Source organism: Aricia agestis, chromosome Z (assembly GCF_905147365.1).
Source record: "Aricia agestis chromosome Z, ilAriAges1.1, whole genome shotgun sequence".
NCBI classification, from domain to species: domain Eukaryota; kingdom Metazoa; phylum Arthropoda; class Insecta; order Lepidoptera; family Lycaenidae; genus Aricia; species Aricia agestis.
Window position 1 is genome coordinate 35,455,612 of NC_056428.1, and position 22,126 is coordinate 35,477,737.

The 22,126-nt window shown below is 35.0% G+C and overlaps 1 protein-coding gene across 4 annotated transcripts in view; it reads right to left on the bottom strand.

The window, feature by feature from the left end:
* LOC121738546 (triple functional domain protein) overlaps positions 1–13,183 on the bottom strand; it is a 149,740-nt gene extending 136,557 nt beyond the window's left edge. For all 4 annotated transcript variants that reach the window (XR_006037302.1, XM_042130685.1, XM_042130684.1 and 1 more), the window contains exons 1-14: positions 12,991–13,183; positions 10,260–10,474; positions 9,954–10,146; positions 9,661–9,774; positions 9,020–9,200; positions 6,731–6,954; positions 6,334–6,437; positions 4,524–4,675; positions 4,028–4,248; positions 3,437–3,517; positions 3,021–3,218; positions 2,580–2,702; positions 2,037–2,228; positions 686–852 (exon numbers count right to left, since the gene is read on the bottom strand). Coding sequence is in view for 3 of the 4 variants with exons in the window: in XM_042130685.1 (XP_041986619.1) it covers positions 686–852; positions 2,037–2,228; positions 2,580–2,702; positions 3,021–3,218; positions 3,437–3,517; positions 4,028–4,248; positions 4,524–4,675; positions 6,334–6,437; positions 6,731–6,954; positions 9,020–9,200; positions 9,661–9,774; positions 9,954–10,146; positions 10,260–10,441 (2,132 nt within the window). In the remaining variant the exon portion in view is untranslated. The remainder of the gene's footprint in view (positions 1–685; positions 853–2,036; positions 2,229–2,579; positions 2,703–3,020; positions 3,219–3,436; positions 3,518–4,027; positions 4,249–4,523; positions 4,676–6,333; positions 6,438–6,730; positions 6,955–9,019; positions 9,201–9,660; positions 9,775–9,953; positions 10,147–10,259; positions 10,475–12,990) is intronic.
* Between the last annotated feature and the right edge of the window lie 8,943 nt (positions 13,184–22,126).

A 22,126-nucleotide genomic window follows, 5' to 3' on the forward strand; every position in this document is an offset into this window, starting at 1 on the left:
TCATGATCTCATACCGATTCTAGCTAATTGTTTGACAAATTTCGACTGCGCTGCTGTTTGATGAAAACGTATTTTACGTTTTCACATTAGTTTACATCAAACATGTTTGTCAAACAAATTCGATCGTTTGCGGGGTGCTTAATATCTTCGAAATTATTAATTTAAATCATATGATGTAAAGGGCCATATAGATCTACATTAAATCAACAATGTATGTAAGTTATTTAATTGGATAAGGATTAATGCTGTATTTATTAAAATTGCTTCGAAAATTAGCCATTATTTGTCGTAAAAAGAAAATGACAAAAAATGTTATTGTGGAATATCCATAAGGGATAGACATATTATACCATCAAAAATATATAAAAAAATAGTATCAATTGATCACTGAGTAAATGTAGCTTAAATTTAAATAATTATTTACCCAACGCATGGACACCGCACGCGAGAGGGGTGCGAGCGGCGCGCCATGCCGGCCGCATAGTAACTAAGTGTCCGTGATTCATTTATTAAAAGGGAAATTTGGTCAAAAATTAAGTACTTACCTAATTTAGTACATAATTATAATGAGAATCGAGTACCGAGTACTCTCCTTAAGTATTGATTATGTCTCAGCAGCCATGCTGTACGTTGGATGCGATGACTTGAACCGCCCATGATTTTGCCCTTAAGGTATTTCACATACCTGAGGTCCTGCATCAGAGCTTCGCCATGCGCAATAGTAGCGGCACAGGCGTCGAGACTTGCGACGCGGTGTTGGGCGCACTGCTCGAGCGCCCGCCGCGCCGCCTCGGGGCTCTCGTCCGCTGCGCACACACCGCCGCCGCGGACAGTTTCCAGCCACTGCACCAGCTATAACAGACGACATGGTGTGAACGACCTTTAACACTAACGCCTGTATCATTAGTCGTTTTCTCGAGATCTCCTCTACTCGACTCCACCTCAATCCTCAAAAATCATGTCATTTGTTCAACAAACATCATTTTTGACGATTGAGGTTGAGTTGAAGAGATCTCGGGAAAACGACTAATGATACGTGTGTATGTTTCTGGATGATGTAAATTTTATAACGGGCCTAGATTTTTAAGAAATTACAATGTGTTAAGATGTCGACGACAAAATCAAAAAGAGGCTAAGGCTTATATTATATTATGTCGAGCTATTTAAAGTGCAACGATTAATAGCTTTATTTATTAGGTTTTGGCTATAAATCGTTACGTTAGGTGGCTAATCGCTAGCTTATTTGCTGGATTTAGACCCAGTTTCATCAAGCAATGTTAAATAAATAATAAAAAAAGCCCTTTCATATAATTTCCCCCGTTTTTTCCACATTTTCCACTATTTCTTCGCTCCTATTAATCCTAGCGTGATAAAATATCGCCTATAGCCTTCCACAATCAATGGGCTATCTAACACTGAAAGAATTTTTCAAATCGGACCAGTAGTTCCTGAGATTAGCGCGTTCAAATAAGCCCTTTCAAATAATTTCCCCCCGTTTTTTCCACATTTTCCTCTATTTCTTCGTTTCTATTAGTCTTAGCGTTATAAAATATAGCCTATAGCCTTCCTCGATAAATGGGCTATCTAACATTGAAATAATTTTTCAAAACGGACCAGTAGTTCCTGAGATTAGCGCGTTCAAACAAACAAACAAACTAACTAACAAACTCTGCAGAATTATAATATTAGTATAGATGGAAGAAAGTGACACATTGCAGCAAACATGTCGTATTAATCTTGTACATTGCAATTTCATCGCCTTGTAACAAGAATGAATGAATTGATAGTTGTTCACTTAACATTGCATTTACTAATCCGCTGTTAAATTTTTGCTGTGGGACATAAGTATTTTAACAGTCTGTTTAATTTTCCAAGGTCCGTTAAGTAATGCCTTGTTAGGATTTAACAAACAGAGGTTAATGAAATTGGGTCTTGTGCCATAAAAATATCCTATAGATCTAGTAAACCTTAGCAGAATGACATTAGGCTTGAAAAGTTTATAACGTAAGAAGTGACAAGTTTATCTCAAAATCTACCTCCTTCTCATGTGAGTAGAGCAGGACAGCTAGATCTAACCGTCTCCGGCGTCGGTCTACTCGCGCGGCGAACGCAGCGACATGCGCCTCCAATTCTCGCGCGACTCCCAACACCTCTTCGGGATCACATTCCCCGCTGCGAGCCAACTCCTCCGCCGCCGCAAGAAGTTTCTCGGCATTCGTGTATGTGTTCTAGAGAATTAAAATGATTAGTATACGTCCACTATACAAAATTTACGGAGAGGAAGAATTTAGGACCTTATTCTGAAGTTTAAGTTTTGTCACTGCTTATTTTATATCAGCGATACAGAAAATCTTGAAACTGAATTGTTGTTGTCAAAATATTGTGAAACAGGTAACTCTTGCCTAAATGCAAAGGAGACTTTGCTATCAGCAAACTAAATACCTTTGCACTTTGTAATAAAGATAGTAACCTGTTGTTTGAAGTATTTGTCAAGATGTTGGGCATTTAAGAGCAATAGTTTTAGTTAGTACACTAAATTTTATCTTATATCATAATCTAGGTAAGAAAAAATTACATACCTGAGCTACGTTTTCGAAGTGTTCATGAGATTTCTGATATACCCTAGCCTTATGGAGATTCCTTCCTATTCCAGTGTTCTTCATTAGAAACTTTTCACCGTGGTTACCTAACCAGTCCAGCACCTAAGGAACAAGACATTTCATGATAAAACATAAGACATTTTTTTTCAGCACGAATCAACTACGACAAATTGAAGCATCAAGTTGAACATCGAGGCGATTAGATGAGGTTTTTTACATCGCTAAACACAGGTTTTGCTTGCTCAAAGATTTATATGGTTTAAATTTATTTAATCTAGACTGACTGAAAGACGTCACGTAACTATGCAAGCGATTCATCGCATAGCCCAAACCATATAGTATGTAATGCATTATGATATTATTATTATGTATCTATATACATGTTATCTATACAGATAACAGCCAAGAAATGGCACTTACCTGTCTACAATCCTCCTTATACAGCAACAGCGCCAATCGTTGGTGCAGTTTAAGGCGCGCCTGGTGGTACCGTGCCTCCAACGCTCTATGATGCCCCAGTATCTGGTGTATGACGGCCAGCACGTGATTGGCTCCCGAGCTGTAGTCGGCCGCCGGATCGCCGCCGCTGCTACCCGCTGAACTCACTGTGCCGTCGCTCTGTTAAAAGAATATATTATGTATTTAAAAATCGAATTAGAACGAATCAAGTGAAAAAGAGTGAGTAAATGACAATGTTAGTATTTCTGCTACTTGAGCTTGTCCTCAATGTGAGGTGGAATTTGTTCTGAGTTTTATCTTGGCGGATTAATTATTTTCTACTAGGATACGTCTGCGTATTGTGTAGTTTATTAACAAAAAATTAAAGAACCACTTACCATATCCGCAGGATCGGTCTGATGACAAACTTGAACTAAGTGGTCAAGTTGGTACAGCAACTTCTTGCTAGTCGAATGAACCTAAAACAACAAACAGAACGCATTTAAATATTTAACACAAACCAGCACGTCAACTAATATTATAGAGAATAGAATTCTAGCGTGTGACTAAAAACTCGCGAATTATAAAAAATAAAATCAAATAATTTGGTACAGTAAGCTCCATCTACGACATAAATACATACAATAGCGTACAAACGGCATAAGCCGTGTAGTTTTTGGATGTCGTTTCTTTTAACACGCCTAATTATATACTCGAAATGTACTGTAGCTTTTTAGGGTTCCGTAGCCAAATGGCAAAAAACGGAACCCTTATTGTTTGTTCACGTTCTCTTATACAAAAAAGTTACTTAATATCACATTACTGTACAACTGAGCAACCTCCTGCTTTTTGGAAGACGATTAATCGTCTGTTTGTTTGTTTAAACAAAGACGTCAATTGGAGTCACAAATGCGAAACTTAAAATTGATTATTTGCTAGACAAGTGCCTGCACGGTCCCAACAGAAATTTTAAGCATTTTTGGCAATACCTCGGTGTACGCCTGACACATGTGCTCGTACAGCTGGCGATGGCGTTGCGCGTGTTGTTCGAGCGCTCGCGGCTCGTTGCACGGCGCGCCGCCCTGCCCCGTCGCGAGCTGTAACGCGACCGCACATTGCGCGCCCCATCCGCCCACCGCGGACGCGTACGCCTCCGCCTTGTGATGAAACACCACGGAGAGGGACAGCACCGCTGACCGCTCGTCTAGACCTGGTTAAAGTAAAATAGTTTTAATTAAACATGTAAAACATACTCTGATATATTAAATTCTCGTACTCCACGCGTGAGCTCCGACAAATCGTGGGTCGAGCCGAAATGGCGCGTATTCCTGATATGACATATAAGCGCGCACAAGAGTACCAGAGTACGCCAAAGACAAATTCTTTATTCCTTAATTCCTTAAGACACGTTTCTCTCACTGTGGTCGTGAACGATGATAAGCGAAAGTTTTCAAACACCATATTCATTATTCGTTTCAAACATACCTGCAGATAGCTGTTTATAAGCCCTTTCGAGGCGATGCGCGAGCGAGGTGATCTGTGTTTCGGCGTAATGTCGTTTATCTGCAAGACGTCGCGCCGCTGTCGTCACTCGAGCTACGCTGGGCCGACCACCGCCAGTGCACGCTGCTGCGAACCTGGTAACAGAAAATTAGCCTTTTGAATTAAAAAAAAATTGAAAACATAATGATCATTAGCGCTAACCTGGATTGATGTTACGCGAGATTAAAATGACTTTATTTCTATAAGATTTTTATAATCACTCTCATTATTCATATTGCAATGTAAGCGAGAAAGCATATTTTAACACATGGTTGGCATTAACCCGAATTGGCAAAAAAGAGCCAAGAATGAGAAGAAAGACTTTTGTGTTTGAAGCCTGTACATAAAGTTGTTATGGTTTAAGGCACTTTAAGGATAGCATTCATAATATTGTAGAAGGACTACATGAAAACCAGTTCATATTTCAAATTAAACTAAATCAAATGCCAACACTAAATACTAAATTACTTCCATCTTTAACGCTAATCAGGGCTAGGTTAACATATTTTCTAATGATTTCTAAATTATAAAAAAAACAACAATTAAATAATATTTCATACACATCAGCATGTTTATTTTCGTGTGCATCGAACGAATAAAAAACTAATAGCAGCAATTAATGTGCAGATAATATACCAATTACAGGTACACTGTGCGAGTGATTATTAAATCATTGATTGTTACAAAACGTATTGAACAAGGAAGCCGGTTTTGCCGGTAAGCATTTAACAACCGACATCTGTTCGCTTCTGGGTGGAAGTAATAACAACAAGGGTCTAAAGTTACATGCTTAGTGGAAATGTAGAACAATGTAAAAACATATTATCCTGTTACCTGGCCTTGTACCATGAAACTGTTTTTAGACTCAAACAAACGGACGAGAATGCTGCGTCTACTCTAACAAACGTGAAATGACGTTGTTAGAGCAGGACGTGGCATTCTCGCCCGAATGTTTAAGTCTCAAAACAGTTTCGTAGTAGGCCTACTGTAACGCACCGGGTAAGTCGGGTAAAACAAGAAAATCTATACCCCCAACAAAAAAATTGGCGTTATTACTAGTGTAGCAAACTATGGTACCAGACGACGCCCGCAACTTTATTGCGCCAAAATTCGCTTATCTCCATACCAAATTTCAGCAAAATCGGTTCAGTGGTTTGGGCGTAAAGAGGTAACAGACAGACAGACCCACTTTCGCATTAATTTATAATATTATCAGGTATGTCAAATTAATGATGGCTTTAATCCCGAAAAACGTTATAAAATCCAAACATGAAGACTATTCGGAAATCAGACCTCAAACAGACATGACCTACTTCTATCCCGTTTGATATGTCTGTATTTAGAATTTGGAGCTGTCGGTTGACCTAACCTATATTATACCTGACTTATAAAATATAAGTCAGGGGCAAATGTTTTAAAAGAACAAAATACATTCCATTTTTCCGACATGCAGACAGAAATATGTACCAATGAACGTCAAAAAACTTTTTACTCAGGATTTCAGACTCAATTCCGGAAGTTTAAGTGATGTTAATTATTTTTCAAAATCATGCTTTCTGTTTCATGAATACTAAGAACAAGATGGAGAACACGATATCCAAACTACGATTGACCCAACATGCCTAGTCTGTAGTCTACTAACATAATGTTATACAATCTGAAATATGGCATTCCACAGACTGGATCTATTAAATAGGTGGAAAATATTTATATGAAAGAGATAAAGTAGATCATAGTGATTCAAATTTCAAACCTAGCATGCTCCTCTTGTAGTCTCTTCGCGGCGGCACACGATCGTCCAATCTCGACGTATGTCGCCAGAAATGCTGTCCGATGATTCACGATCCATTCTAGCATCTGCAATATATGAGTAACATTACAACAAATGCTAAATGACGTATGTACGGGCTTGTTGGATCTTAGTTAAAACTAATAAATTACGTTACAAAAAACTTAATACAGTGAGTCTTTTCATTCATATGAAAAAAATTACATACTCGGGACGCGAGGGATCGGATCGGGTACTCACTTAGTACATGTACGCAGACAGCTATGACAAAATATTCGCACGGGGTGTGCGCAGTATTTTTAACATTTCCTTGGAGCTGGCCCGTGGAGTATACTTACTTAATACTATACAGTCTATTTACCTTCTCGCAGTCCTGTTCGAACAGCCGCAGCTGGAAGCACTGATCGAGCTGCATCTTCTTGTGCTGCCACAGCTTGTGTGCGTGTGCGTGCGCCGAGCGTACGGCGGCGATCTGCGCACGCACGGTGGCGGGCGAGCCGCAGTGAAACGCCGCCTCGCCGCCGCTCCCGCTCGCCTCAGAACACGCCGCCTCCGCCGCTTCTAGGCGTTGAACTACTCGCTCACCTGGGAAAATATTTCATACTATAATATATTCCTGTATCCACCTAGCCAGTATCTACACACTTGATAAAATACCTAGATACAATGTGTTCCTGTATCCACCTAGCCTTGCCTTAGCCTTGAATCAAACAAAGACGTCAGACGGTAGCCATTCAGACTCATTTTATAAAGCACTTACTGATAAAAAATTCCATCCTCTGTCCATTTTTGAGTCGTTTTGTGTGGTCTTTGTTTGATTGTCATAAAACCTGCGTAAATATAGTTTATATCTTATAGACACTGCATACTTTATTACATATTTAGATACAGCACTTCATATATTATATCATAATTGAAGTAAAACATAACTATAAAAGTAATCTAAGTATAAAGATTTTAAGGCGGATAAGACTACACATAGTGTACAATATGATGATTGACGAAGCGACCTAAATCGATAACATTTGATTACACTGAGTCACAGTTATATTATGTTTATTAGAGGAATGGAAACTTCACTGAACGCAATACTCGGACATTTTCACTTCATAAAATACGAATCCAAAAAGTCTAAAAACCGCGGTCTATAGAACCCTTCAACCACGACCTGAAATTGAAAGGTCTACTTTCAATTTCAACCTGAGGAGAGCTTTACAAAAAAGATCACGATGAGACGGCGAAAAAATTAACTGTAGGGATACTAGACGTAGCCTGCCGAAACTTTGAAAATCAGGCGTTTATTCAACAAAAAATATACACATCGACGTTAATTGATTACAGAGATTACTTAAAACTTACACAAACATTAATTCCGGCAACTTTTACATTCGTAATATTACATTATATTCGTAACAATTATTGTTAACAGTCGCCGCACACCACGAGAGCAAAACACCGGAACATACTAATTATAAAAACATAATACGAGATTAAATTTTATGAATTAAAATGTTAAAATATTTTACGAACCCTCGTACATGTTGCATTTTTCATAGAGATCCAAAACGTGTAACTAACTTCTCATTGAAAATGTTCACCGAAAATTTTATGTCGCCGCTGGCAAAAGTAGTATCTAACTAAAGAGTCAAAAGTGTGCATGCAACGTGCGTTTGAATATTCTCCTACTCTAGTTATCGTGAAAGTAATGTTCACCGTACCAGTGTTGTCGGTACACGGCCAGCAGTCGAAGCACATGTCGATGCGCCTACATCCTTCGGCGAATTACGATTATGAAACACTCGCGCGTAATATCCATTTGAAATTTTAATAACGCCAGAAAATGTAGTACAATTTAAAAATTGGCCCAGGCGAATCTACGACATACTAGCGTTACTTTAAGGATTACATTCCCGGTTACGTGCGAAGCATTAAGTTTAATCACTGCACTATAGACCTTCATGCAACACCTCATGCAGCATACCACTCGACCGGTTTTTGTGCTATTCAGGCGTGGTAATGAGTGTTATAATAAATATTATATATGATAATATGTTATACGCACGAAAAGTGCTAATTTTGCTAGCATGAAAATAGCGCGGATGCTCTCGTTTTCGCAACTGTTCCAACCGCAAAAGCGGTCAGGATCGCCGCCGTCGGAGGTGTTTAATGACATCGTGTGAACACTCAATCATTTGCATGAATCACCCATTAATAGCACGAAACATTCTGCGCCGCGCGAATTAATCTCAATAAATACAATTTACGATGGCCAGTTGGAGATAATAGTAAACAAATAAATTATTCATAAATGCATCCTCTAATTCTCTGAACTAGGAGTCATTTATCGGGTTAGATTCGCGACCGCGACTGCAGCTAAAGCCGAATGATATTTGCCGCGCGCTCGTATTGTGAGCTGCTTTTGTCTGTTGTTATATTAGATTAGATAGCTCGTAGGTCAGACTCAGTCTGGCTGCAATGAAATATTAAATGAAATTATATTTTCGGTTGCGCGGTTATGAATGTATATTTTGTATCATTCTGAGCTAGCGATTAAACAAATATGAACATTTTATACGAAAAATATCATTATCATCTCACTTCGCATCACCACTCCACTGGGTGAAATAGGCCAATTAATATAAGAACTAACCTTGTGCTTCCAATTCGTCGACTGGTACTTTAGCTAGTCTCTTGTTGATATCGGCATGGGCGTCGATGGCTCGTCTTGCCCCCGTCACATCATCCGCAAAGTCAGCCCTCGCCACGTCTTCCTGTAAGTCGTCCAAGCGATCCAGCAGCTCACCAGCCTGCCACATCAACTCCTCCAAAGCCTAAAAGCATTATCATCATTGTAAACTAAATCTGTGTAATATGACTTTGATAAAAAATGTGCGACGAATCATAGTACACTCCATCAAGATGCTCTTTGTTGTCATAATTGCATTTTGAGTTATGACAAACCTTTCGTGTTTTCAAAGTATGAAGAGACGAAATGAGAAATGCAATAAATAAACATTTCTTGCTGACAGAAGCAAGTATTAATAACTTGTTCTAATTAGTTCAAGTTTAATAAGGTTGATATACAGCAAGTAATTCATCAAAACGAAACTCAGCAATAAACATGTTCTGCAACGTCATGTTTGCACTTTATTTAATAATCCATCTTCATTAATAAAATGGACTAGAGAATCATCTTCTCAATGTTGTTTTACAAAACAGCCTGCTTATAAGATCTATAGAAATGAGAGTTATCAATTATCATAGATAAAAATTAACATAGAAGTAACTTACCAGTCTTAAATCAATCCATTGTGCATGGTCATATTGTAGAGTGCCATCTAAATCAGGCGTTAGTTGCGTACTATCTATGACTTTAGGCAGTGCTTCTAAGCTAATCATTGTTGTCTGAAATCAAATAATATTACTAATAATTATAATTCTTGTGCCAATATACATGGTTAAAATAAATCGAGCAAAATCCATGTACTTAATCCAAACATCTATCTAATTACTATAATGGGGTATTGTTGTATACCATTACTCTAGAGTCTAGATATTTTGTCCCAAATTAAAATAAAACAAACCTCAAACTTGTATTTATGAGCTCCTATGGTTGTACGCTGTTTCTGCCAAAAGTTATCAGGCTTAACTACCAATGCCTGATGGACGGATGAAGGGAAGTGTTCTTGAAGAACTTTCAGGATTGGTTTGATTGCTGCCCATGCCGATCCTCGCATGTCAATTAAAATAGTAAAGCCATGTGACCTTATGGTATCACTGCAAGACAAAAAAAGAATTCAAAACCATTCTTAAGTTTTTCATTTATCATACCAACATCATTGTATATTTATAATTAGATAATTAATGTTAAAAAAACAAACAAGAATTACCTAGGAATGCTAATGAGATAATGCAACAAACGTCTGTAGTCATCAGGTGCGACACGGTCGCGCCTTGAGTTAGCGGGGAACCATATTATTGGTCCCCCTCTGCGATCCCGGCCCCCAGTTAAAGATGCTACTCGCTCTTGCAGTAGCGGCAGCACATCCAGTGCTCGTGCTCCCACCTCCATTGCTGCCGATTTTAGTGAGGGCCCAGGATGAGTCTGGTGAAAGAATGCCATGTATCAGATTCATCAACATCATGCTAGCAAACAATGGGCTTCAACTATAAATATTATGAGTACAGAAAGCAAACAAAAAGAAAGCAGAGTGGTACATCTCATTGTTTAGATGTTTATCAATTATCTTTGTTTCCAAGCATTTATTAGTAATGGTTACAAGTTACAACAATGTTAGCTATGTCATTAACATTAGTTTTTAATCCTACTATCCTACTAATATTATAGGCGAAAGTTTGGATGTATATGTATGGATGTGTGTATGGATGTATGTATGGATGTTTGTTACTCTTTCACTCAAAACTACTGAACGGATTTTAATGAAACTTTACAATAATATAGCTTATACATCAGAATAACACATAGGCTGGAATTTTAACCAACTTTCAAAGTGGAGGAGGTGTTATGTTCGTATTTTTATGTTCAATAATTACTCTGACTTTTGTGAACCGATTTTCAAAATTTTTCTTTTGGTGTATAGCTTATTATCCCAATTTGGTACCATTGCATAGTCATAAAGTAATGACCTGATGAAGGGATCCATAAGTAATCGAGGGAACTCCTCGAAATTTATATGTAAACATGTGGTGACTTCGGTTTCGTAAGCAGTATTTTAAGCATATATGTTATCAACAAGTAAGATCTTGCACTAAGGTATACCATGGTTCGGAAGGTGCTGAGAGAACTCCCGACTCTTTATAGATGACAAGAATTTGTTTCTACATTGTTTTAAGAACGGAAAGCATATATGCTACTATGCAAATTACATTCATCATTATCATCATCACTACCATAAACCATTGTAGGGGGATTCTATAGGAAATTAAACCTTGAATTTTTTTCTCAAGTTGTTTGTATACTATAAATTATTATATTTATCGATACAAAATACTTCGAATTGTATAGGTAATATAACAATTATTAGCATATTTTAATTTTTTATTAACTTGCAAACGTAGACTATCGAACCTTACGTAAATATGCTAAAAATTGTTTCAATTTTATTATAATTTATCAAAGTATAAAATATACAACTGAGTACATTGTGAACATTTCAAGTGCCAATGTGTTGCCATTATTGATATCGAGCAAAAAATAGCAAATAAATTACGTTTGTTATACAGCGCCCTTAAATATTTAATTTATTTTGTTTTCAGTATTTGTTTTATTTTAATCTTTATTTATGGGGGCCATACATCATTAAGATTAAGCTGGCCTTAACAAAAATTTAACAAATTAATTTAGGCGACATGTATGTCGCCTAAATTAGTTATGTATACATAACATTACTATCAAAATTGAACAATTGAATAGTGTAATTTGTACAAAATATTTCGTCGTATTGCTGTAACTACAACTAAACATTAATTTGAAATACATATATGCTATTTTAATTTAAAAATATGGGAAAAAACATTGAGTCCCTTAGATGATATTGTTTAAAAATGCTCTAAATTATTTGAATTCCATTTTTTACTGATAAAAGTTGTTTTGTTGTAAATACACATCTTCTTACGTATATTTCAATTAAAAAATGTAACTAATGCCACATTTTAAAAATTCTCATTGAAGGTTGTCAGTAGCGGAATGACTTCAGTATAAACCAACCTACTCTGGGGTTGCTTATTATTATTTTGTAATATAAAAAAAAGGAATAAAAAATTTGCCATATATATGTTACATATACAAAGGAAATAGGTAGGGTAAAAGGCACAAACAATAATTACCATACTAATTACCGTAATTGTAGATCTAGCACTGATTGAGTTTGTAAATATGTGTTTACATTTGTTTATTGTTTAATTGTGATAATATATCTAAAATAAATACCAGGACACAACAAATACAAGAGGGTAAAGAAGATAAGCATTTAGGCAATAAATATTCCTAAACATGTTATTAAAATTGTAATGGATCAAGACATTAGGGATGATGATCTAAAGAAGCACAGCATTTTTCAACACTGACATATTCAACTATGGTTACATGCAAAGGCAAAGCCATAGAATGTTAGAAACAGCATTTAAAGTCTAGATGAATATTCTACATTTAAAATCTCAAAATCGCCAATACAAAATGTTGGTTTTGGAGTAGCAGCCACTAAATATAAAGGAGCACCAATACAAGGAGAAGTATATCATTTAAAAACAACAAGCTACTAAATATGATGCACAACATAATGTTGTACAATAACACAGTGAATATTAATTATGTAGATGTTCTTTATTAGATGCGATGCCGTCAATAGTCGTATTCATTCCTTTATAAAGCGTAAGACCAACGCCAAGTACGGGATAAAGGGTGTATCAATGACAGCTCCTACCCGTCGCATTTCTACTACATTTCTACTGGGGAGACATTTAGTCTTATAAGTGTTGTACGAATATCAATTACAGCATAGCATATTCGAGAGAAATATAATAAACGGCGACGGCCAAATAATCTAGATATATAACTACATGTCACAACAATAACCTCAGACAGACATCAAATTAACTCACCGTGGTGGCTCCGAATTTCCACCAGGTCAAGTATTATAAGGATCCGCGGGCATTATTGTCACAATTTTCATTTTCACTAAAACTTCTTAAAAAATATATCATATGTGCTCTAAAACTTAATAAAAACACTCAAGCTGGTCATAATGACACACCGAGTAACACCAATCAACCAGCACAATGGCGCGCGTCAGGGATGATTCAAAATAAAAACCGATAAAATAACGGATCGTACTAGAACTTAAAATATTAAAAAAATAAATTATTTCCGTAATTTATTAGCTAAAAGAAAAGAAATTCTTCTTTAAATTTTAGTTTTTTGTAAAATTAAAGTGAATCATTTAAATGGTCCATATAGGAGAATCGATTTTTATTACAATCGAATATCGATACGGTACATTAAGGCTGCGTTCCAGAAGACGTTAATTTTGACCAAAACGCTCAAAACGTCCCCTTCTGCCGTTCCATTTGACGACCGCGGTCGTGTTGATCGCGGCTATGACGTCACTCATGACGTCATCATTTTCGCTCTAAACGACCCTCGATGAAGGTCCTGGAAGTTAGCCCCCCAATATTATTTTTTTTGTAATTTTTTGATTTTTATACTCGTATATCGTTTGTTCGTCGTTTGTTCGTGATTGTTCGTTATAAATAATCGTTTGTTCGTTACTAGTTTATTTAATAAAAAATGTTTTAAAATATGATCTTAAGTTAGCCCCCCCATTCTAATTTTTAATGAATTTATGTTAATATTGAATTATAAATATTCATTAATGTTTGTTCGTCGTTTGTTCGTGATTGTTCGTTATAAATAATCGTTTGTTCGTTACTTGTTTATTTAATAAAAATTAATTTAAAATATGATCTTAAGTTAGCCCCCGCATTTAAAAATGTTAATAAAATGTCAATATTGAGTTTTAAATATTCATTAATGTTTGTTCGTCGTTTGTTCTTGATTGTTCGTTATAAATAACCGTTTGTTCGTTACTTGTTTATTAAATAAAAATTAATTTAAAATATTATGATCTTAAGTTAGCCCCCTCATTCAATTTTTTAAAGAATTTATGATATATTGAATTATAAATATTCAATAATGTTTGTTCGTCGTTTGTTTTTGATTGTTCGTTATAATTAATCGTTTGTTCGTCACTTGTTCATTTAATAAAAAATAATTAAATATACTCTTAACTCTTAAGTTAGCCCCCGCATTTTAATTTTTAATAAATTTATGTCAATATTGAGTTTTAAATATTCATTAATGTTTGTTCGTCGTTTGTTCTTGATTGTTCGCTATAAATAACCGTTTGTTCGTTACTTGTTTATTAAATAAAAATTAATTTAAAATATTATGATCTTAAGTTAGCCCCCCCATTCTATTTTTTAATGAATTTATGACAATATTGAATTATAAATATTCAATAATGTTTGTTCGTCGTTTGTTTTTGATTGTTCGTTATAAATAATCGTTTGTTCGTCACTTGTTCATTTAATAAAAAATAATTAAATATTATGCTCTTAACTCTTAAGTTAGCCCCCGCATTTTAATTTTTAATAAATTTGTGTCAATATTGAATTATAAATTATAAACATTATATACGGGACGCCTGAAATGGCGACACGGGTTTTGTTTTACTCCTGATAATAATTTCATTTTTCGTAGATATTTTGATTAAGTCGGTGTAAATTCTATCTATAGTGCACAATTAACTGTAAACCTAATTAGTGTTTGTGATATTATGTACTAACAGTGTTTAAATGTGACTAAATACGTAAAAACAATTCACAAAACAATTTAAAAACTGTAATTATGAGTGCAAAAATGAAATCGTTGGACTGAACGCGTAAGTCCTATCATTTGCATGGCGCTTCCGACCTTTTCGCCGAGCGATTGCATGGTGTGAGCCCGACCGCGGGTGTCCTTGGCCAAACTTTAAATAAATCTATCGCTTCAAGCGCTTCATAAATTACATATGAAAGTAGACGAATACTAATAAATCTGATTGCGCTTACCGGGTTGCTGCGAGGAATTTATTCGCATGTTTACATTGAGATATAAGTACAAAATTTTAACACGTATGCCGCATAGCAACACACTAAGACTTTAGAAGACTTTTATAAGACTTTTAATATAATAGTATATATAACTTTCTCTTATTAAAAATTAGTTACAAGGGCAAGATGGTTCTAAGTAAGTGCTCAATTTGTAACAAAAACATCACACAAAAATCACCTGGCCTGGAATGTGGCAGATGTCATAAGTATGTGCATGCAACTACTACTTGCACAAAACTCAGCAACAAACAGCTAGCCGCTCTGCGTACTTCCGATGGCCTTGAGTGGAGCTGTGAAGGATGCATTAAGAATGCCTCGAAACGGTCGTCCTTCTATCTACCACAGGACTCTGAAGATGAGGAAGAAAAGGAAGAAGAGCGTATGGTTACCGTAGAATCGAAACAACTAGTTAAGGATGTAGTCAAGGATGTTACTCGTGAAATGCGAAAAATATTAAAAGACGAGCTAGATGGCCTTACCTCTTCAGTAGAATTTATGAATAGCCAAATAGCTGAACTGGAAAATACTGTTAAAGAACAAGCCAATACAATAAAACTGTTACTGAATAAAAACACCGAACTACACACTAAAAATAAGAATCTGGAGCTTCGTATAAGCACTATGGAACAACAAGTTCGAGAATTCGACCAGAGATTACTAGGGTCTACACTAGAAATAGCAGGTATACCAGAAACTCCCAACGAGAATGTCAAAAATATTACCAAAGAAGTAGCTAAAAAATTAAACGTTGAATGCCAGCAGATGATAAGCGCCCGTAGAATACCACGCCGACGTGAAGATCAACCTGGACTTATAGTCGTTGAATTACAGTGTAAAGGCAACCGAGAAGAATGGGTAGCGATTGCTAGAAACACGGAAATCCTGGTCCAGGATATAATACCAGAACCACCTTCCGGTAAAGCCAGGAACCGCATTTACGTGAGACCTGCTCTGACTCCACACACGAAGGCACTACTTTATAAAGCAAAACAAAGCCTATCTGGTTCTCATAAGTACATCTGGTGTAAAGAAGGGAAAATATACGTAAAAAAGAACGAAGAATCTAAGAACTCGGTAATAATCCGATCAGAAATAGATATAGAAGCAATTCTCAAACTTGATAATTCTACTAGTAAAGATAACCTGAAGTAAATATTTATTATAATTATATTTTTATTATACATTTATTATTCAAAATGACAGTGAATAATAATAATCATTTTGAAATATTTAACTGTAATTCTGTCAATTCTTTTGTTAAGCAAATAAATGAAGAAAATGTAAACTTATTCTGCATGCATGTTAACATACGGTCCATGATAAAAAATTTCACAAAACTACTCTGTTTAATAGATGCTACAACACTAATATTTGATGTAATTATAGTAACTGAAGCAGGAATAACGAACGATGTATGTAATCTTTTCCAAATACCGGGCTATACAATGCACATGCAGTTACGACAAAATAGGAAAGGAGGAGGCATAATTGTGTATATTAAAAATGCTATTAAATTTTCCTACCTATCACATAAAACAAGTTCGTTCGAAAATGTCACAGGTATAATAAAAACAAATGATAGCAAATCTGTTACTTTGTGTGCAGTGTATAGACCGCCTTCAAATAATAAAAATGTATTTGTGACCGAACTGTCACGCCTTATAAGCAAATATGATTCCACTGACATGATAATAATTGGTGATATGAATATTGACTTAAAGTTACACTCTACTCATTCAGAATTATATACACAGATGATGTCTGAAAACGGTTTTGAGTCGGATATAAGTGACTTCACCAGAATCGAAATGAAGAATAATCAAGTAACTAAATCTTGTATTGATCACATTTTTTCTCGTTTTCACACACCAACCGTGTATACTGGCACAATAGATACAGTTCTAGCAGATCTTCGTGTTACACTTATAGCATGCTGTAGTCCAGACAATGATAAACTATTCTCTAAGAAAACAAAGACATATTGTCATGACACTGAAATCCTACTAAAAGAACTAAATAATACAGATTGGTCTCTCACCAATAGCATGACCTGCCCAAATGATATTTATGATTTTATAAAAACAAATTTTCGTAATGCGATGGACGTATCATGTGAAACAAAGTATAAAAATAAAAATATTAAAGTTAAACTTCCGTGGATAAATAACAATATTATAAAAGTTTGTAAAGAAAGAGATAAATTATTCAGGCAATGGAAAAATGATTCAACAAATCTATACTTAAGATTACAATATAATAAAATACGAAATAAAGTACATAAAATACTAGAATACCATAAAAATAAATATTATAATAACTACATAAAAAGTAACTACAATAATCCTAGAAAATTATGGCAACTTGTAAATACAATATGTGGTAGAAGTACACAATCCATCGATCAAACCATAAACAAAGCTTTTACTAATCACAACCTGTCTTCAAAAAACATAGCAAATAAGTTCGCAAATGAATTCCAAAATTGTGTAAATAAAATAATAAATCGCTGTAACACTCCACTACTAAACGAAAATAAATATTTTAATAAAGCTGATAAAAGTATATACATTAAAAAGGCAACCTCTGATGTAGTTAAACAAATCATTAAAAATCTCAAAATACATAAAGCTCCCGGTCATGATAAAATCAAGGTGTTGGATATAAAAAGAATAGGTAATAATATATCAGCCCCAATTGCTAACCTTATTAACACTTGCCTTAAAACCGGTAAATACCCCAATGAGCTCAAAAAGGGCTCCGTACGTCCTGTATATAAAAAAGGAAAACACGATGAATTCTCAAATTATCGACCAATAACCCTTCTTTCTTCCATAAATAAAATTGTTGAGAAGTTTCTCTGCGACCAAATTCATTCATATTACAAAAAACATGGCATTATAACAAAACAACAATTCGGCTTCCAACCTAATAAAAATACAACTTCCCTTCTATCCCAATTCACTGATCATATTAATTTAGCTTTAAATTCTAAAAAACACGTTTTTGCACTTTTTATAGACTTCTCCCGGGCATTCGACACCCTTATTCACAGTAAACTAGTCAAAAAATTAAAAAATACGGGCATACGATGCCCACTACTAGATTGGTGTAAGGACTACTTGCAAGGAAGAACTTATCATGTAAACATTAACGACGTTATCAGTGACGAAGTGACAGCTGAAGAAGGCACAGCTCAAGGCTCAGTTATGGGACCACTTCATTTTATTGCCTATGTCAATGACATGCTTAATGTTCTAAAATACTGTCTAGCTTTCCAATTTGCAGACGACACCTGTCTTATGATTTCGGACTCAGACCCTTCCTCCGCAAAAGCCAAATTACAAGAAGATCTCAACAACATTAGCAAATGGTGTCATGATAACGGACTTGTTATAAACTCCGACAAAACAAAATTGGTACAAATTTGTTCACCCTACAACACTAAAAAATATCTTGCCGGAAAAAAGCTAGTCAGCCATGATCATCAATGCCTCCATAAAAACAACAGCACCTGTAACTGCCCTGAAATAGAAATAGTTAATAAACATACTTACCTAGGCCTCATCATAGATAATAAATTCTCTTGGCTGCCTCAAACAATACGAATATGCGACCGGCTTAAAGCGTTTCTATCTAATATTTACATAATTAAAAACAAAATACCATTTAAAATCAGACTGATGTTGTACAATGCTCTCGCTGACTCCATTATTAGTTACGGTTTATCCAGCTACGGTAGAACCTACAAAACTTACCTTAGTAAAATTCAAAATCTCCAAACTCGAATTCTGAAAAATATTGTGCCAACTGATATCAAAGAAAAATATAACAAAAATGAAAAAGAATTGTATAAATTTTGTAAAGTTCTTCCGATCACAACCAAAGTCAAATATTCTATCTTAAAAGAACACTTCTTTGATGACGACCTCCAGAAACATAACATTACACACAATTTCCAGACAAGACAAAAAACTAAAAACCAACTGAACATATCAAGGGCAAATAATGTTTATGGAGAGAGAACAACCGAATATATAGTACCGCGCCTAATTAACAATCTGGACCCAATAATTGTAAGCAAAATCACAGAAAAAAATATTAAATACAAGCTAAAAACATTATATTTAAACAAATTCCTAAATGAATAGGACTGACATCAAGATTTATTTTCTTGTTAATAAGTAAGTAATTGCAATTTTTTGTTGAATATTTATTTTATTTATTTTTTATTTTATTTTATTCGGAAAACTTACAGCATACTAACAATAACATTAATTATTTAAATATGAATTTTGAATGCCAATTACAAGTTTCCACTTATGAATAGTAATTTAAAGAAGCTAGATGTGAAACAGCAATTACAATAATACAATATACCTACCTATTTCTATAATTATTATAACATCACCAAAGATTAGATGTTGAAAATTTTAATTTAGTCATAAAGTAGAAAGTAATATTAAATAATATGCCACCGCAAATACAAACCCACTCTGTAATATGAAACTGAATTAAAAATTAAATACGAATTAAAGATTTAATAACAGATGATAGAATTACCTATGATCCGATCCATGATTTGTATTATTAATATTCTATAACATTTTCTATTTAGAGGTGAAATATGCTTTAGTTAGAATATTTCGTATTTTCTTAGGCTTTAATGAAAATACATCCTCATGTTGATTTTCACTTAAAAATGTATTAAATTGAATGCTTGATCTACATATAAACGAGTTACGACGATAGTATGTATTGTAGGGTTGCACATGAAATGGTACATGGTTACGGAGGAATCTAGAAGGAACGTTAAAGTCATATTTACTCAGTAGCTGAGGGACATCTACAGTACTATTAATTACCTTACAAGAGAATGCAATGTCAGAGATTCTTCTACGATAGTATAATGGGAGGAAATGAAACTTTTTGCACCTTGATTCATAGTCTGGAAGGATAATATTGCATTTAAATTGTAGAAATTTCAAGAAACGTTTTTGCACAGATTCGATCCTAGTATTGTAAATATCATAGGTGGGATTCCAAACCTCAGAACAGTATTCCAGAAGACTGCGCACATATGAGCAGTATAGAATTTTTAGGGTTTTAATAGATTTAAAATTCTTGCTTGATCTAATGATAAATCCCAAAGCCTTAGATGCCTTGCTCACGATGTGATCTATGTGCTGGTCAAAAATTAATTTATTATCAATGATTACTCCAAGGTCCTTAATTTCATTTTTTAAGACTAAAACCTCATTATTGAGTTGATATGGAAAATGAAGCAATTTTGTTTTCCGACTAAAGTTCAGGGTATAGCATTTCGAGACATTAAGATTCAATTTATTAACCGCACAGTAATTAGTAAATCTATTAAGATCCTCCTGTAAAAGATAACAATCATCAATCGAGGATACGTGTTTAAGGATTTTGGTATCGTCGGCGTACAAAAGTAGCTGCGAATGATGGAAACAATTGGAAATATCATTCAGGAAAATTGCAAAGAGTAGAGGTCCCAATAGTGAACCTTGAGGGACACCAGAGGGTACTGCCATCCATCTAGATATAAACCCATTGAGTGCTACCGCTTGTAACCTATTACTGACATACGATGAAAACCAGCGATAAAGATTTCCATGTATGCCTGCAGTCAGGAGTTTTTGTAGTAAAATGCAGTGGTCAATACGGTCAAAAGCTTTACTAAAATCTGTAAATATGGCATCAACTTGCAAACCCTTGTCCATATATGCTGTAACGTAATCATATGCGAGTAGAAGATTCGATGTAGTAGACCGACCTTTCAGGAAGCCATGCTGCTCTGGGATAAACCAATTCTTAATCGATGCGTAAACTTGTTTATAAACCAATCTTTCAAATATTTTAGCGAAGGTACATAGTTTGGATATAGGTCTGTAGTTCTTTACATTAACTTTATCACCTCCCTTATATACTGGGGTTATAAAAGCTGACTTCCATAAATTTGGGACGTATCCTTCTTTTAACGACCTGGAGTATAACAGACATAGTGGAGTGACTAAGGACTTAGCACATTTGCTTATAAATATCGGGGGGATGTCGTCAGGACCGGGACCTTTATTAACATCAATAGAGTTTAAGAGTTTTAATACTTCATCAGAGTTGACTTGAATGTCTCCAATAGTATTGTGATTAATATTTTTAGGTTCAAAATCAACATTAATAGGGGTAGTATTAGAATTGAGAAAAGAATTTTGAAAATAGGTAGCAAACAGGTCACAAATTTCATCGCCTGTGGTGGCGGTTTCCTTTTCGTAACACATAGAAGACGGAAATGTGGATATGGCTCCTTTATTGTTTTTAACAAAGGACCAAAATACTTTAGGATTATCCATTAATGTACTTTCTGTTCTTTGAATATATGATTCGTAGCATGATTGTTCCAATGCCTTGGCCCTCTTTCTTAGAACGGAAAATGAAAGATAATCACCGTAGTTCCCATACAGTTTGTATTTCCGATGAAATTTATGCTTTTCCTTTAAAACTTTTTTGAGAGCGGAGTCATACCATGGGGGATAATAGTTGAAAGAAAAGTCTTTGTGGGGTATGTGAGTATTACGAAGGTCGTAGATAATGTCATAAAAATATTTAAGAGCCTCATCTATGGATTTATTGTTTAAATGCTCCTCCCAGGTAATTGTGTTTAAAGAAGCACTAATCGAAAGATAATCACCTCGATCATAAAAATATTTTAATCTATTTTTTGTCTTTAATGAACTAGAGTAACAGTCCAGTAAATCGATACGCAGTGAACTATGGTGGGGTATATCCTCAGGGACTAAGGGGTCATCACATGCGTCGACGTTAATTTCACAATTGGAAAAAACTAAGTCTAACAGCCGATTATTACTGTTGCGAACTTGACTACGTTGGTATAAGTTACACTGAGCAAGTGTATCTATGAAATCAATTTGTGTCCTGGAGAGTGTCACTTCACTTGATGTGAGACGGTTCCCTTGAGTATTCCAGTCAATGAAAGGTAGGTTAAAATCGCCCATGATTATAAATTTATCATTAGGATGTTGATTTACTATGTTAAATAGATTATTACTAA